Source organism: Schistocerca serialis, chromosome 5, assembly GCF_023864345.2.
Source record: "Schistocerca serialis cubense isolate TAMUIC-IGC-003099 chromosome 5, iqSchSeri2.2, whole genome shotgun sequence".
NCBI classification, from domain to species: Eukaryota; Metazoa; Arthropoda; class Insecta; order Orthoptera; family Acrididae; genus Schistocerca; species Schistocerca serialis.
Window position 1 is genome coordinate 463,834,718 of NC_064642.1, and position 18,293 is coordinate 463,853,010.

An 18,293-nucleotide genomic window follows, 5' to 3' on the forward strand; every position below is an offset into this window, starting at 1 on the left:
AATTGGCAAAAAAAAAATACCCGGTCAATGCCAGGTTTCTCAGCTAGTTTGTAAATAAAGCCAAGAATGGAAAAAAAAGGCTCTAACATGTAAGGCACTCATAAACAGCATAATAATTTCTGTCGTCTCTACAAGTACTGGACAGATAAAGAGAGGATCTTCTAGCTGAAGATAAATAGCGGGATCACCACTTGCATAAGCGTATAATATTTGTTATTTGACTCACCTGTTGTAGGCGGGAGGCGGTGCCTGTTGCTGCTGCGGCGTCTTGGCGGCGTTGCCATTGCAGGCGGCGCCTTTGAAGTCGCTCACGTTGACGACTGTGTGCTGGTTGGTGCCGTAAGATGATGTCGTCGTGCCCTGCCGACCAAGACCAACAGCTGTGAGTACCATACTAATCTGTCTCCACTGAGCGTACTACAGTATCTGGCGGGAAGGAAGCCGCTTAGCAAGCGGGAACTCGCGATATCTCGTGCAGAACTTCGCAACTACTTCCTTCCGGCGACGCTGCAGCGGTTGCATGTCGATCAACAAGACTGTGGCGCCGCCGCTCGTCTTGTGTTTACATGGCCTGGCAGCGGTATTTGTATTTGCAGGTACGGCAAGTGTATTAAACGTACGAACTCTTGGGTATTGTTACTTTAAGTATTGTCTCGCTACATGTCAGCTGTTTACAAGAAATATGCTACTACGATTATTTAAAACTAGCAAACCCGGCAATGCTACGCAATGGCTAAAAATGTATGGTTGTTGCATATACATCCTAAAACCTTGTTCCCCTTCTCTCTATCCATCTTCTCATCACCCCTCTCTCTCCCCCAGCTCTCTGTGCATAACTTCCTCTCCCCTCTATCTGTCCCCCTCCCCCCCCCCCCTCTCTCTCTCTCTCTCTCTCTCTCTCTCTCTCTCTCTCTCTCTCTCTCTCTATATATATATATATATATATATATATATATATATATATATATATATATATATATTACAAAAAATATAGCGTATGTCCATCCAAATGTTCATTAAAACATCATGTAAAAATTGGAGGCAAATCGGTCAAGAACTTCTCGAGATTTGTGGTCACTACGTTTCCCCTTTACTTATTACAAAAATGTACAGCCTATGTCCGAAAGTTTGTTAGACAGTCGTGTAAAAATTCGTAGTAAATCGGTCAAGAACTTTTCGAGAATCTCGGTAACAAGTTTTCCCGTTTATACATTACACGTGTATTTGTGTGGTATGTACAGGGTGATCAAAAAGTCAGCATAAATTTGAAAACTGAATAAATCACGGAATAATGTCGATAGAGAGGTACAAATTGACGCACATGCTTGAAATGACATGGGGTATTATTAGAACCAAAAAAAAAATAAAAAAATAAAAAAAAAAATACAAAAGTTCAAAAATGTCCGACAGATGGCACTTCATCTGATCAGAATAGCAATACTTAGCATAACAAAGTAAGATAAAGCAAAGATGATGTTCTTTACAGGAAATGCTCAATATGTCCACCATAGTTCCTCAACAATAGCTGTAGTCGAGGAATAATGTTGTGAATAGCACTGTAAAGCATGTCCGGAGTTATGGTGAGACATTGGCGTCGGATGTTGTCTTTCAGCATCCCTAGAGATGTTGGTCGATCACGATACACTTGCGACTTCAGGTAACCCCAAAGCCAATAATCGCACGGACTCAGGTCTGGGGACCTGGGAAAGTGGCGGCTGAGCACACGATCGTCACCAAACGACGCGCGCAAGAGATCTTTCACGCGTCTAGCAATATGGGGTGGAGCGCGATCCTGCATAAACATCGTACGTTCCAGCAGGTGCTTATCAGCCAGTCTGGGGTTGATGCGATTCTGTAACATATCGGTGTACCTCTCACCGGTCACGGTAGCAGTTACCTGCTGTCCAACGCCATCTATCGGACATTTTGTGCACTTTGTTTTTTTTTTTTTTTTTTTTTGTTCTAATAAAACCCCATGTCATTCCAAGCATGTGTGTCAATTTTTACCTCTCTATCTACATTATTCCGTGGTTTATTAATTTTTCAAATTTATACTGACTTTTTGATCACCCGGTATATGACTGTCAAACTGAACGAGAAAATTATTTTTATTTTTTTAATACCAAATCCATCATTACCATCGACAATTACGAACATTACAAAAAATAAATGAAAAGAAATCAACCAAATAGTTCGAGCCCTTTTTGAGGTGGTGATCTTTCACTATACATTTTGATTTCCGAATTTTTCAAAAAAAATTATTTCATACTACCTTGTCCTACCAGTTACGAACACAATATAGATGCGACACAAATCAAAAATTTGTGCCGTGTGGGAAGTGGAAAGGAACAGAATAAACTAGCCAGCAGCGACATGTGACGCTATCTCCCCGTGTAGGGACTATGATGTCATAAATCATACCTATTTCAACAATCACAGTATCGGAACCCCCTCCGTAAATATTGGGTTTTGAGCAGAGGTTCCTGTTGTTAACCGCTTCAAAATTATTAAAAACTTGAAAACAAAAAATGGTTCAAATGGCTCTGAACACTATGCGACTTAACTTCTGAGGTCATCAGTCGCCTAGAACTTATTAAACCTAACTAACCTAAGGACATCACACACATCCATGCCCGAGGCAGGATTCGAACCTGCGACCGTAGCAGTCGCGCGGTTCCGGACTGAGCGCCTAGAACCGCATGACCACCGCGGCCGGCGGAAATCAATTACAGTAAAATCTATTTGCGATGTTTTACTGCAGATCTGAAGATGGCCATCCGTGACCGAAACCGGTAGTCTAAGGACTAAACGTTTTATGATCATTCGCAGAAATAAAAGAAATTCCATTATAAAACCTACCTACCGTCGTATGAAGAGCGCATGCTCGCAGCCGCGTTAAATTTTCGCTCTCGAAGCTACAATAAATAGGTGAAAAGGATACTACTTCAGTGATTTCTATGATTTTTAGTTAAACCAGAATTTTACATTCCCAGAATTTAACAAAACACCAGAAGTGAATATAAGTTGTTCTTTATGATTTCCTTGCCCATGAAAAGAGGCGACACGGTCAATGAATTGTTTAAAAATATTTAACATGAATTCAAGGCATTACCCAAATCAAACAATATAAAATATAAATTTGCTGAACTAGGAGGGGTTCATAATAGAGAGTATACACAGATGTTAACGATGAGACACAGTATTAAATGGTTCGTTTACATTGTTAACACTGAGCGAGGTGGCGTAGTAGTTGGCTCTGAGCACTATTGGACTTAACTTCTGAGGTCATCAGTCCCCTAGAATTTAGAACTACTTAAACCTTACTAACCTAAGGACATCACACACATCCATGCCCGAGGCAGGATTTGAACCTGCGACCGCAGCGGTCGGGCGGTTCCGGACTGTAGCGCATAGAACCGCTCGGTCACTCAGGCCGGCGGCGTTGTAATGAGACACTGGAATCGCATTCGAGTGGACGGTAGCTCAAATTCTAGTCCCGTCAACAAGATTTAGGTTTTCCGTGATTTTACAAGTTACTTAAGGCGAAAGCCGAGGCTAAACTTTACAAGTGGCCAACCACATGCTGCGCTTGTTCGCGGTACAGATGTTGGAAATGTGTGTTTGTGTCAATATGGAAGCAGCCAAAGGACAGCAGTTATCTAAATACGTCTCTATGCTACTAACATACGAATTAATCGCATTTTGTGGAATACCCTTGCTCCACATTCTACTTTTTCCGTATATTGACGTCTCTGTCATTGAGATACACTATGTGATCAAATGTATTGCTCGTCAGTGTGGGATCCGTACCAGGTCGGGTTGACGGAGGAGATAGAGAAGATCCAAAGAAGAGCGGCGCGTTTCGTCACTGGGTTATTTGGTAACCGTGATAGCGTTACGGAGATGTTTAATAAACTCAAGTGGCAGACTCTGCAAGAGAGGCGCTCTGCATCGCGGTGTAGCTTGCTCGCCAGGTTTCGAGAGGGTGCGTTTCTGGATGAGGTATCGAATATATTGCTTCCCCCTACTTATACTTCCCGAGGAGATCACGAATGTAAAATTAGAGAGATTAGAGCGCGCACGGAGGCTTTCAGACAGTCGTTCTTCCCGCGAACCATACGCGACTGGAACAGGAAAGGGAGGTAATGACAGTGGCACGTAAAGTGCCCTCCGCCACACACCGTTGGGTGGCTTGCGGAGTATCAATGTAGATGTAGATGTAGATGTATCCGGACACCTGGCTCAAAATGACTTACAAGCTCGTGGTACCTTCCATCGGTAATGCTGGAATTCAATATGGTATTGTCCCATCCTTAGCCTTGATGACAGCTTCCACTCTCGCAGGCATACGTTCAATCAGGTGCTGGAAGGTTTCTTTGGGAATGACAGCCCATTCTACACGGAGTGCTGCACTGAGGAGAGGTATCGACGTCGGTCGGTGAGGCCTGGCACGAAGTCGGCGTTCCGAAACATCCCAAAGGTGTTCTGTAGGACTCAGGTCAGGACTCTGTGCAGGTCAGTCCATTACAGGGATGTTATTGTCGTGTAACCACTGCGCGCCACAGGCCATGTATTATGAACAGTTGCTCGATCGTGTTGAAAAATGCAGTTGCCATCCCCGAATTGCTCTTCAATAGTGAGAAGCAAGAAGGTGCTTAAAACATCAATGTAGACCTGTGCTGTGATAGTGCCACGCAAAACAACAAGGGGTGCAAGCCCCCTACATAAAAAACACGACCACACCACAACACCATCGCTTCCGAATTTTGCTGTTGGCACTACACACGCTGGCAGATGGCGTTCACCGGGAATTCGCCATACACACACCCTGCCATCGGATCAGCACATTGTGTACCGTGATTTGTCACTCCGCACAACGTTTTTCCACTGTTCAATCGTCCAATGCTCCTTACACCAAACGAGGGGTCGTATGGCATTTACCGGCGTGATGTGTGGCTTATGAGCAGCCGCTCGACCATGAAATTCAAGTTTTGTCACCTCCCGCCTAATTGTCATAGTACTTGCAGTGGATCCTGATGCAGTTTGGAATTTCTGTGTGATGGTCTGGGTAGATCTCTGCCTGTTACACATTACGACCCTCTTCAACTGTCGGCAGTCTCCGTCAGTCAACAGACGAGGTCGGCCTGTACGGTTTTGTGCTAGACATGTCCCTTCACGTTTCCACTTCACTATCACATCGGAAAGTAGACCTATGGATGTTTCGGAGTGTGGAAATCTCGCGTACGGACGTATGACACAAGTGACATCCAATCACCTGACCACGTTCGAAGTCAGTCAGTTCCGCGGAGCGCCCTATTCTGCTCTCTCACGATGTCTAATGACTGCAGAGGTCGCTGAGATGGAGTACCTGGCAGTAGGTGGCAGCACAATGCACCTAATATGAAAAACGTAATTCTTGGGGGTGTCCGGATACTTTTGCTCACACAGTGTATATATAAACGTATGTATAGGCCACTAGCGCCTTCTACATTGAAATGCTGTTAGTGATTTCGTATGAAATAAGACTCTTTTTTACGGTTACACGAATTACTGGCGGTATATGGTTGACCCTTTCTCGATTTTCTACTTTTGCCGCGTACAGGCGTTTCATTTATTGACATACTAGCTAAGTACTTGGTGTTACCCAGCTATGTATGTATTCCAATCTTCTATTAGTCCATTTCCTCCTTCCTCATCCCTCTGTCCATCTCCTCCCTTCCCTCCCTCTCAGTCCGTGTCTTCCTCCCCCTTTCTCGGCCCACCATCTCCTCTCCTAACTCTGGAATATTATTAATAATTTCGTCTCGTAGGCGGAATGTTCGATGTCATGACAGGCTGATCTGTAGTGTAGCCCGAGCTCTACGCTAGTTTAGTATTGATAGTTCCATTTACCTCCATTTTGCGCTCAAGGTCCAGCGGTATACCGGGTGATAAAAAGTCAGTATAAATTTGAAAACTGAATAAATCACGGAATAATGTAGATAGAGAGGTACAAATTGACACACATGCTTGGAATGACATGGGGTTTTATTAGAACCAAAAAAATACAAAAGTTCAAAAAATGTCCGACAGATGGCGCTTCATCTGATCAGAATAGCAATAATTAGCATAACAAAGTAAGACAAAGCAAAGATGTTCTTTGCAGGAAATGCTCAATATGTCCACCATCATTTCTCAACAATAGCTGTAGTCGAGGAATAATGTTGTGAACAGCACTGTAAAGCATGTCTGGAGGTATGGTAAGGCATTGGCGTCGGATGTTGTCTTTCAGCATCCCTAGAGATGTAGGCCGATCACGATACACTTGCGACTTCAGGTAACTCCAAAGGCAATAATCGCACGGACTGAGGTCTGGGGACCTGGGGAGGCCCAGCATGACGAAAGTGGCGGCTGAGAACACGATCATCACCAAACGACGCGCGTCTAGCAATATGGAGTGTTTTTTTCTTTTGTTCTAATAAAACCCCATGTCATTTCAAAAAATGGTTCAAATGGCTCTGAGCACTATGGGACTTAACATCTGAGGTCATAAGTCCCCTAGAACTTAGAACTGCCTAAACCTAACTAATCGAAGGAAATCACACACATACAAACCCGAGGCAGGATTCGAAACTGCGACCGTAGCGGTCGCGTGGTTCCAAACTGAAGCGCCTAGAACCACTCGGGCACACTGGCCGGCTGTCAATCCAAGCATGTGTGTCAATTTTTACCTCTCTATCTACATTATTCCGTGGTTTATTAAGTTTTCAAATTATACTGACTTTTTAATCAACAGAAACGCCAAGATGCGCAAAACCAGAGAAAGAAAACACAGTGGTAAATTATTTATTACGTGTTTATCTGCCCTTGCATGCGAAGTGTTTTCCCCCGAAAATTCAGTTTGATCGCACGCTGTAACCTTATAGAACCTAGTTGTTGTTACGTACAATAAGTAATATTTATCTTGTGATCGAAACAAAGAGAGCTCTACATCATTGGCTTTACACCTCAGCTGTTTTGCCTCACGACAGGCGTCACCAACATACACTTTCTGTAACTTGAAGGAGGAAAGAAGGATAAAGGAAGGGAAAGAAAAAGGATTACCGATATCAGCTGCATCAGAATTTCGTGCGCCATCAGCGGTGGCAAGTGAAGATCTGTGCCGGGTCAGTATTCGAACCCGGTACCTCCTGATTACTAGGCAGCTGCGTTAACCACAGCATCATCCGGACACAGAGTTTATCGCAACTACGCAGAGTATCTCGGCCGGCCAATGTTCCCACCAAGCAGTATCTATCTGTAGTCCGTGTCCATTTCCCCCATGCTCACTACTTAGTGATTCCCACAGGAGATCGGACGTAATTGTGCGTCCGCACTGAATGTGGTGGATCCGTTGCCCATCGAGGCGAATCAATTATACGAGGCTGAATGCATGGTGTCTGTTTTTTCAGACACTTCCGAAAAATGGCTCTGAGCACTATGGGACTCAACATCTGTGGTCATACGTCCCCTAGAACTTAGAACTACTTAAACCTAACTAACCTAAGGACATCACACACATCCATGCCCGAGGCAGGATTCGAATCTGCGACCGTAGCAGCCGCGCGGTTCCTGACTGAGCGCCTAGAACCGCTAGACCACCGCGGCCGGCCGACACGTCCGAAAGAATAGACACCATTCATATAGTATACTTTGAGGTTAGAGAGCGGATAATCCTCGTTAGGCTTTACCAATGCCAAGATGTTTATTTTCGAAAGTTAGCGGTGATTTTCTTCCCCATCCGTCCTAAAATCGAGATTTTAGTCCTTCACTAATGATTTCATCATTGACAGGACGTGTAAGACTAGTTTTACTTCTTCACAGTTTTAAGAGAACTTGCAACATCTGATTTAGGCAGCAAGTGGGATGTAGCATGCAGGTCCTGTTAATCGAATAAGAGGTCAACATTAGGAGTCAAACTTCCAACTTGTGCGTAATGGCTTACTAGATGAACGTGTAAATAAACTGTTAAAAGTTATCCATAATTCAGATAACGGTGATGAAGAAAAGAATTAGAGTTTATATTCTCATCGGCGACGGGGTCATTAGAGACTGAACACTTGGCTGGAAAATTGAGGAATCGGTTGCAGCCACGCTGAACGAAACATTCCTGCATCCGGTTAAAGTGATCTGAAAAACCAATATTTATTATTTCTCAAGTCAACATCCCTCTGTCTCAACACAAACTAATCGTATAAGCATTAACGATGTTTCGTTAGAAAGGTTTTATTAACTGGGTTCTGACATTTTTATCTATTTTAGACTACTTATTAAGTGGATAATTTGTACACAGCATTGTCACATGTAATAACAATGACCACTGCGGTAGTCAATTATCTCTGCCCATCGTAAAAGTACACTTTTGGTTGGTTAGTTGATTTCGGAGGAGTGGACCAAACAGCGAGGTTAGGGAAGTATTGGGAAAGAACTCGGCCGCGCCCTTTCACACGAATCATACCGGTATTTGCCTGAAGCGATTCAGCGAAATGACGGGAAACCTAAATCAGGATAGTCCTCCCAATTGTTAACCACTGCGGCACTTCGATCGATAAGGTCACTTTTCTAAACAAATACACTTTCCAAAACGGCAAACATATTCGTCAGTGTCGCCTTGATTTGTGCTTCACCTATTGCTACTACGGCCTAACGCGCTTGCTGTAATTGTAAATATTTGTCGAATTAAAATTATAGATTATACGGTCAGCCATCTCTGTCCGTCGTATAAGCCGGGCAAACATTCCGCACACAAAACACATTTTTTGTCACACAGAAATGTATAAACAAGGCCGCATCATAAATTCATGATTATTCTTATCTCAACGGCTGCACTTACTCCAAATATTGTCATTACATAAAGCTATTGTATGGTGCATAACTTCGTAGCCGTTTTCCATTATTTTAATAAATTCTTCACTGTTTACAACACTCTGCTACTGCTGGGGTATTTTTCGGTCCCGCGACTGTAGAAATTACGCTGTTTTGGGGCGAAGAACGCGTCGAGCCACGTTCGGATCGCGTTTTCATCCGGAAAGGAAGTTCCTTGTAGGTTTTTTGATAGAGAGCGGAAAAGGTGTAGATCTGAGGGCACAAAATGAGGTGGATAACGTGGGTGCGGAATGATTTCCCAACTCAATTCCTGTATAGTGTTTTTCGTCAGTCTAGCTGAATGTGGGCGTGCGTTACCGTGGAGCAGCGTCACTTCACGCAGTCTTACCTGTGGTTGTTCTTGGACAGCGTCTGCAGGACGTCTGTTCTTGACAGCAGTGTTGGTAACATCTCAGGGAAACAATTCGTAGGACACCACAACGTCGCTGTTCCATCAGATGCATAACATTATCTTCTGTGGATGCGCACAGGTCTTTGTACAGGGAATTGATGCTTTGTTTGGGCTCAGCCATGGCTTTCTTTTCCTTATGTTAGCATGGAAAACTGAAATGAAGTCCCATGTTTCTTGACAGAGCGTGGAGGAACGATGCGGGAGACCCGCACCGTCTTACTAGGCAAGGTCCTAATGGCGGTGGTTTGCCCTTGCCTTCCTCCGACTGTAATGGGGATGACTGATAATGATGACGACGACGACGACGACGAGACTCAGTCATCTCGGGGCGGGTGAAAATCCCTTACCCCGCCGGGAATCGAACCAGGAACCGCCGGCCGGGGTGGCCGAGCGGTTCTAGGCGATACAGTCTGGAACCGCGTGACCACTACGGTCGCAGGTTCGAATCCTGCCTCGGGCATGGATGTGTGTGATGTCCTTAGGTTAGTTAGGTTTAAGTAGTTCTAAGTTCTAGGAGACTGATGACCTCAGAAGTTAACTCCCATAGTGCTCGGAGCTATTTGAACCATTTTTGAACCCGGGACCCCGTGCCCGGGAACAGTGAACGCTACCGCGAGACCACGAGCTGCAGACTTGTGTTAGCATAAAGACGCCATTTCTCGTCACCAGTAACGATACAAAATAGGAATGGTCGGTGTTGTGACGAGCCAAGAGATGACGAGCAATCAGAGATTTACACATGACCACCCCGTGATATTTGTAATTTTGGCTTAGGGCATGCGGTACCCATACACACATTTTTTGAACCTTTCCCAATGCATGCAAATGTCGTACGGTAGTGGAATGATCACAGTTCATCACATTTGCCAGTTCTTGAGTACACTTACGTGGATCATTGTTTAACCGATCTTCATCAAACGCCTCAGGTCTTCCTGAACACGGATAGTCCCATGCACTGTCCAGTGGCATTATTCCTACACATGGCAAAGATCTATCTGGCTGCCTCCGCTGCTGTCACCCCTCTGTTAATCTCAAACAGAAGAATGTGTCGAAAATGCTCCAATTTCTCCACATGGCATTCCATTTTCTAGCGTCCACAACGCCACTTACTATCTCCAAACGACAAAATGACAATATGTAAACTCAAACAGCAACAGTGAACTACAAATAAAAAATGAAATCGATAAATAAATCCATAGAAATCGGAATACCAACAAGGAAAATAAAAACGCTACGAATTTATGCACCAACCTAATATAAAAGTACGAAAGTTTCGCACACGTCCCCTGGTAAAACCTAAATCATAAGGATCCTGTTAAGCATATGGTCTCTTCGCCTTTGTGTGACCAGACGGAGCATGACACCCACCTAGAATGAACGTCTCATCCACTATATCAACATTCGGTCCAGTTTCATTAGAGGTGTGAGTCAGCGTTATTTGGCGACCTCAGGCCGGGGAAGCGTGTCGGGTGTGACGCACTCGCGTGTGAGTCTCGGGGGCGTGCGCTGCAGCGCGGGCAGCCTCCGTTGGCCGTTCACCGGCGCAGACTTTCACCGTTGAGAGCGACCGGACCTCACGCCGGACGTTGCACGCCGCACGCCAACGGCGTAACGAGTGAGTTAAGTTACGCACGCGCAGTGGCCGTCACGGCAGTTCCGCTAGCCGCCGCTGCACGCGCTCGCCCTTGGCGGTCAGACGCTCGCGACTGCACGTGCTAACTTCCGAGAGTCCTCGACCACGGACACGCGAGCGATGTTGAGCTTCCAGACTGACTCACTGCATCTTCGTGCACCCTACTCTCTGTTATACTACCACTATGCTCATTAAGAAAACGACGCACCACGAACTAACTGTCCAAATGGGTCGGTAATCGGTAGATATGATGAACAAACAAAACAAAAGATAACAATTTCAGAAAAATTTGATGATTTATTCAAAAGAAAGGGCTTCACAGATCGAGCAAGTCAGTAACGTGTTGGTCCACCTCTGGCCATTGTGCAAGCAGTTGTTCGGCTTGGCACTGATAAAGTTGTTGGATGTCTTGAGGGAAATCGTGTCAGATTCTGTACAACAGGCGCGCTAGATCGTCAAAATCCCGAGGTGGTAGGACGGCCCTGATTATGATGCTCCATACTTTCCCAGTTGGACGGCGACGTTGCTTGTCAAGGTAGCGTTTGGCATGTACGAAGACAAGCAGTAGAAACTCTCGCTGTGTGAGGGTGGGCATTATCTTGCTGGAATGTAAGCCCAGGATGGCTTGTTATCAAGGGCAACGAGACAGGGCGTTGAATATCGTTGACGTACTCTTGTAAGAAGTGGATGGACGCGCCCCAGACAATGGTGGGATATCAGCCTGACTGCCACCCGCCATTCTATTTGAAAGATTCCAGAAGTTTTCAAAAAATGGTTCAAATGGCTCTGAGCACTATGGGACTCAACTTCTGAGGTCATCAGTCCCCTAGAATTTAGAACTATTTAAACCTAACTAACATAAGGACATCACACACATCCATGCCCGAGGCAGGATTCGAACCTGCGACCGTAGCGGTCGCGCAGTTCCAGGCTGTAGCGCCTAGAACCGCTCGGCCACCTCGGCCGACCCAGAATTTTTCGCTTGACTTACTGTCGCATACTCATCAATTCTTTTTGTTGTGTGCATTATCTTGAATTTATCCACATTTAAAGAGAACAGCCATTCTTGACGCAAGTGGAAACATTGGTAAGTCATTGTGCATTTCCTTACGGTCGTGTAGCGACTAGTTTACTGTACAAAACAGCATCATCATTGCGAAATGTGGTTGTGCTGCATAAACGCTGTCTGATATATCACTTGAGAGAATTAGCGGTCCTATTGCTTGAACACATGTGATGTTGCTTTAGCTTCTGCTGAACAGTCCCCTTTCTGTATATCGTAATGGATTTTATTAGTGAAATATCTTTCGAGCCGATCGCACACCGGTGAAAACATTGCGTAAGCTTGTGATCTGGGTGTTAGCCGATAATAGCACATGTCGAAAATCTGGGAAGATAGAATCTACTTTTTCAGCTGCATCTACTTGTAACGACGTGTCGAGTGTAAACGCTTTCGATAGAACGTATGTTCCTTTGCGTGCAGTATGGCTTCGTCCCCGCCACAGCCGCAGTGGTCCACAACCCCAAGACGAATACCGCAGTCCACTTCACCACTCCGCCGCCCCACAACGAGCCGTTCTTTCAAGGTTATTGTGCGTTCGGCTCCCGGTGGTCTCCCCCCTCCCCAGGGAACGTCTCACACCAGACGAGTGTAACCCTTATGTTTGCGTGGTAGAGTAACGGTGGTGTACGCGTACGTGGAGAACTTGTTTGCGAAGCAATCGTCGACATAGTGTAGTTAAGGCGGAATAAGGGGAACCAGCCCACATTCGCCGAGGCCGGTGAAAAACCGCCTAAAAAACATCCGCAGACTGGCCAGCTCAAAGATTTACTTTAGTCTTTCCTAACATTTATCTTTTTAAAAGCAAAATAATTTACTTCTGCTAAGTCCATATTTTATTTGTTGAAATAATCAGCAGTTAGTTACACAAAAGAAGTTTTATTCCCTTACCAGCTTCTGGTAAAAGTTTAACTATGCCATTCTTTGCTAACGTCAAAAGTAAGAACATGTATGCAGCATACTGCTGTCGTTATGCGGATGGCCACATCATTATGCTACACACTTCTACTTATTTTTTACACTCGCAAAGAAAGTGATAATTATAAACTTCTGACAAAGAGCACTAGGTGCCCGAAACCGGGAAAGGAATAACATTTCTGATGTGCAACTGGTTGCTGATTATTTCAGCAAATAGAAATACAGTTGCCCAGGGTAGAGAAAGTACTCGACATTTTGATTGAAACGTTTGATGGCTATTTTCAGTGCTTTGCGTTGCCTCCTGCTTACTTTTCTGATCAAAACATCGAATTCTGACATCGATTTTGCATACGCTATTGTATTGTCCGTCAGTCACTGGTACTGTTCACGTATCGCCCACAAACATGTCACGTCGTTATGACTAACTCAATCATCTGACATCACCAGCACACAGCCTGATGTACATGACAGACTGATATAGTGAGAGATAGGCTACTTCTGCGCTTATTACTGATTTGTGTTGTCGGTAATATGATTGAGCTGCAAATAAACACGTGGCTCTGCTGAAATAATTAGCGTCGGAAAAGTGGAGAATCAGCTGTTATAGACATGAGAGGTGAACATCAGCTATGGATATGTGAGAGAGCCAATCCATGCAGTAATCTGATCACCTTCAAGATGATCGATGTTGGTACTGGTATCCAAGGCAATGTTTTAGCCATATCTTGCCGTGTCGCAGGCCTCGTATGAAAATATTAATCACTACGATGTAACAAAAGATCGTCGCCAGGAAAGGCGTAAGTCAGAAAGTCAGGCTCACAGGAGAAGATATTCTTCTCGTACGAGGCAAGTTCTCTGCTGTATCGAAACTGTGGAAGCAGCTTTATTTAGTGAAAACAGCACTATCACCCGAGCCATTCTTTTGGATGAACACAATTCGACGGCTTCATCGTAGATGTCTGAAAACACTGTACTAGAAGATTTACTTATTTTACATTCACCTCGTTCACACGATTTGATTCGTCTGTTGTCCGTTCTTGAGTAAACTCTTATACCTATCATAAACTTCATATCTGCACTTCATATTTTACAAAAGGTTCCCGTTTAAGGTATACTGTATTATATTACTTAGCATACCAATATGAGAGGCTGAAAATTTCAAAGATTATACTTGTTCTAAAATTGTTCTGCCCACGAAGATTTTGGTTCAGATTCTATCCTTTCTCCAGTAAGCAATCACTGAAGTTTTAGTTTTAGTGTTCTGAATACCGCATTGCTTACACAGACGACTCAAGTGGTGATGTTGCGTCATATTGTTCTAGCATATTGTTCTCGTGATATTAACCAGCATGGGGTAACTCGAACGACCGTGTGGAACATTCTTGACGACAGCTGCCACTACCCCTAACACTTAGAACGCATGGAGGCCGAATTACCTACGAACATGCCTCCTCGGCGACTGCATTGTCGCTGGTTCATCTCCCACAGGCCAGCACGACCCCATCTTGTTGACAGACGACGCTACCTTTAGGATAGGTGGTAGCATCAGCTTTCACAATACCCCCCGTGGGCTACAGCAAATTCCCATGGGCTGGTGGCAGTGAACCATCTGCGCCGATTAATCCTCAATTTCCAGAATGAGATTTTCACTCTGCAGCGGAGTGTGCGCTGATATGAAACTTCCTGGCAGATTAAAACTGTGTGCCCGACCGAGACTCGAACTCGGCACCTTTGCCTTTCGCGGGCAAGTGCTCTACCATCTCAGCTACCGAAGCACGACTCACGGTCGGTACTCACAGCTTTACTTCTGCCATGGCTAAGCCATGTCTCCGGAATATCCTTTCTTTCAGGAGTGCTAGTTCTGCATGGTTCGCAGGAGAGCTTCTGTAAAGTTTGGAAGGTAGGAGACAAGATACTGGCAGAAGTAAAGCTGTGAGTACCGGTCGTGAGTCGTGCTTTGGTAGCTCAGATGGTAGAGCACTTGCCCGCGAAAGGCAAAGGTCCCGAGTTCGAGTCTCGGTCGGGCACACAGTTTTAATCTGCCAGGAAGTTTCAATCCTCAATTTGTTTAGCACACTGAACTCGCATTCGGGAGGACGATGGTTCAAACTCGCGTCGAGCCACCCTGATTTAGGTTTTCCCTAGTTCCCCTAAATCGCTTCAGGCCAACGCCGGGATGGTTCCTTTGAAAGAGCACAGCCGACTTCAAATGGCTTAAATGGCTCTGAGCACTATGGGGCTTAACTACTTTGGTCATCAGTCCCCTAGAACTTAGTACTACTTAAACCTAACTTACCTAAGGACATCACACACATCCATGCCCGAGGCAGGATTCGAACCTGCGACCGTAGCGGTCGCGCGGTTCCAGACTGTAGCGCCTAGAACCGCTTGGCCACTCCGGCCGGCACGACCGACTTCCTTCCCCATCCTTCCCTAACCCGACGGGACTGATCACTTCGCTGTTTGGTCCCCTACCCCAAATCAACCCACCAACCTCGGTTTGTGGGCGAGGATTATTGGCGGCTACGAGGGCTATGCCGAAAGTTTTTAGCATTCCGTAAACCGTAAGACGGAGGACAATGGGGTTGTTTTCATTCGAAAGAGCGATGTTTTTCGACCTTGGGACCTGCGCGCGCAGCCCCTGGCTAGAGGTGATCCCCCCACAGAGCGGTAAGAAATCACAGGCAGTGCCGAGTCAGAGATGGTGCAGGATGGAGCTGTCGCGCCGCGACTTTCGCGCCATGATTTTTTACGATTATAAAAAGGGTTTAAGTGCCGAAGAATGCCATTCTTCTTTGCTGCGTGTTTTTGGTGAAGCTTCCCCTTCTAGGGCAACAGTTGAAAATTGGTTTCGCGAGTTTTCGAGGGGTCGGCAGTCAATTGAAGATGAACCTCGTCCCAGTCTGCCAGCAACAGCTGTGACTCATGAAAACATTGATGCTGTGAGGAAAATGATCAAAGAAGATCCACATCTTACATTTTGCGACATTGAAGGGACCCTAAATATTGGATCAACAGCAGCACAGACCATCGTTCATAGTCACTTAGGCCTTACTAAGAGGTGTGCCCGTTGGGGGCCAGATTCCCTGACAGAAACCCAAAGGAGGCGAGAGTGGACTGGTGTCATTTCATGCTCGAAAAATTCAATGGAGGGAAGTCCCAAGACACCTACAATATCGTCACAGGTGATGAAACGTGGGTCAACGAAGAGACAGTCTTCTGTGTGGTGCTTTCCAGGGGAGGAACCACCCACAAAAGTTCGACGAAGTCTGAGCTCTGATAAAAGGATGGTAGCAACTTTTTTCACAAAGATCGGGCATCTCACCTCTGTGACCTTGAACACACGTCGCACAGTCAATGCTGAATGGTACGTGTACGATTGTCTTCCAAAAGTCATCGCCACATGGAAGTCACAGCATCCAAAGTCCAAGAGTGGGCACCTTCTGCTGCATCACGACAATGCATCTGTGCACAGGGCTGCCAGAACGATGGACTCTCTGGAGAAGAAAAAAGTGCGAGTGTTACCCCATCCCCCCTATTCACCTAACCTGGCCCCCTGTGGCTTCTTTATGTTCCCTAAGACTAAGGAAAAAATTCGAGGGTAGCAGTTTTCATCAGCTGAAGAGGCCTTTGCAGCGTACGACATTTTCTAAGTGGTTTCAGAGAATGGAAAAATTGTATACATGCTAATGGAGAGTATTTTGAAAAGCTGTAAACGTTTTTTTGCAAATGAATTTATGTTTCACACATTCTGCTAAAATCTTTCGCATAGCCCTCGTATCTCATGGGACCAGTCATCCTTCCACAACGCCTCACAGACGAGGCATTTCTGCACTTTCCAGGGTGACACTGCCTCCCCTGCTGGAAAGCGTCCTTTTGGTTGTACGAAGGGTGACGTGGCTACCGCATGGCGCTCCAGAAATGGTTCACATGGCTCGAAGCACTATGGGACTTAACATCTGAGATCATCAGTCCCCTAGGCTTAGAACTACTTAAACCTAACTAACCTAAGGGCATCACACGCATCCATGCCCGAGGCAGGATTCGAGCCTGCGACCGTAGCAGCAGCGCGGTTCCAGACTGAAGCGCCCTAGAACCGCTCGGCCACAGTGGCCTGCTATGGTGCTCCAGCTTACTGCTCGCTTGAATGTGAAACTAAAACAATAGTACAGAAAGAACATTCCCAGTTCCCTGATGTTTCCTCTAATGTGCTTTCAGTTATTGAAATCTAAACTGTCAAAGATTTTTTATTACCACCTTCAAACGAATGTACAGGATGACAATTATTGAACTGTAAAAAAAAAAAAAAAAAAAAAAAAAAAAAACATAAATTAGTTACACACAACGGCGCGCACACACTTTATTCAACATGTAAACGTCACTACAGATATTCGGATTTAGGTTGTGACATGTTCGATAAACCTGCCATCATTGGCGATGATATGGCGCAGACGAATAGCGAAATTCTGAGATCGATGCTGTCGATGACCTTCTCAATGGCTGTTTCCAGCTCAGCAGTGGTTTTGGAATATTGCTGTACATATTTTCTATAATATAGCCGCACAAAAAGGAGTCACATGTGTCCAGATCCGGAGAATATGGTAGTCAATAGAGGCCCATGTCAGTGGCCTCTGGGTACTCCAGAGCCAGAATGCGGTCCCCAAAGTGCTCCACCAGGACATCAAACACTCTCCTGCTTCGATGGGGTCGAGCTCCGTCTTGCATGAACCACATCTTGTCGAAATCAGGATCATTTTGGATAAAGGGGATGAAATCATCTTCTTAAATCTTCCCGTACTATTCGGCAGTCACCGTGCCAACAAGGAATATCGCACCGATTACTCTGTGACTGGACATTGCACACCACAGAGTCACCCATTGAGGGTGAAGAGACTTCTCGATCTCGAAATACGGATTGTCAGTCCCCCAAATGCGCCAGTTTTGATTACTGACGGACCCATCCAAATGAAAGTGGGCTTTGTCGCTAAAACAAGCCATATTCACATCAAAATTCTGTATGTCAATTCTGTGGATAATCGTGCTGGTGAAACACAACCGCTGTTCCACGGCCCTGCGACTTAATGATCGATGGGTTTGAATTTTGTATGGGAATAGATGCAGGTCTTTAACAACAATTTGTCGCATTGTCTCCCGGTTGATTCCCATGTGTTGTGCAGTTTGTCTGATAGATTTCCTGCGGCTGGTTTGAAACACAGCCCGTGTCTTGTCGATGTTTTCAGGCGTTTTCACCCTTTTTGGGTGACCGACATTGCCAATACTTTCATCACGAACACTATCCCTCCTCTCAAACCTGCGATTCAAATTCTCGATTGTTAGCGCACTTGGATCTGTTGTCTTCAGCTTGAACTCGATCGCAAACTTCCTTA

The 18,293-nt window shown here is 45.3% G+C and overlaps 1 protein-coding gene across 2 annotated transcripts in view; it reads right to left on the reverse strand.

Moving 5' to 3' along the window:
- The window catches only part of LOC126480792 (proton-coupled amino acid transporter-like protein CG1139), a 318,621-nt gene that overhangs the window by 17,255 nt on the left and 283,073 nt on the right, over nt 1-18,293 (reverse strand). For both annotated transcript variants that reach the window (XM_050104105.1, XM_050104104.1), the window contains exon 3: nt 227-360. In XM_050104105.1, coding sequence (XP_049960062.1) covers nt 227-360 — 134 coding nt within the window. The remainder of the gene's footprint in view (nt 1-226; nt 361-18,293) is intronic.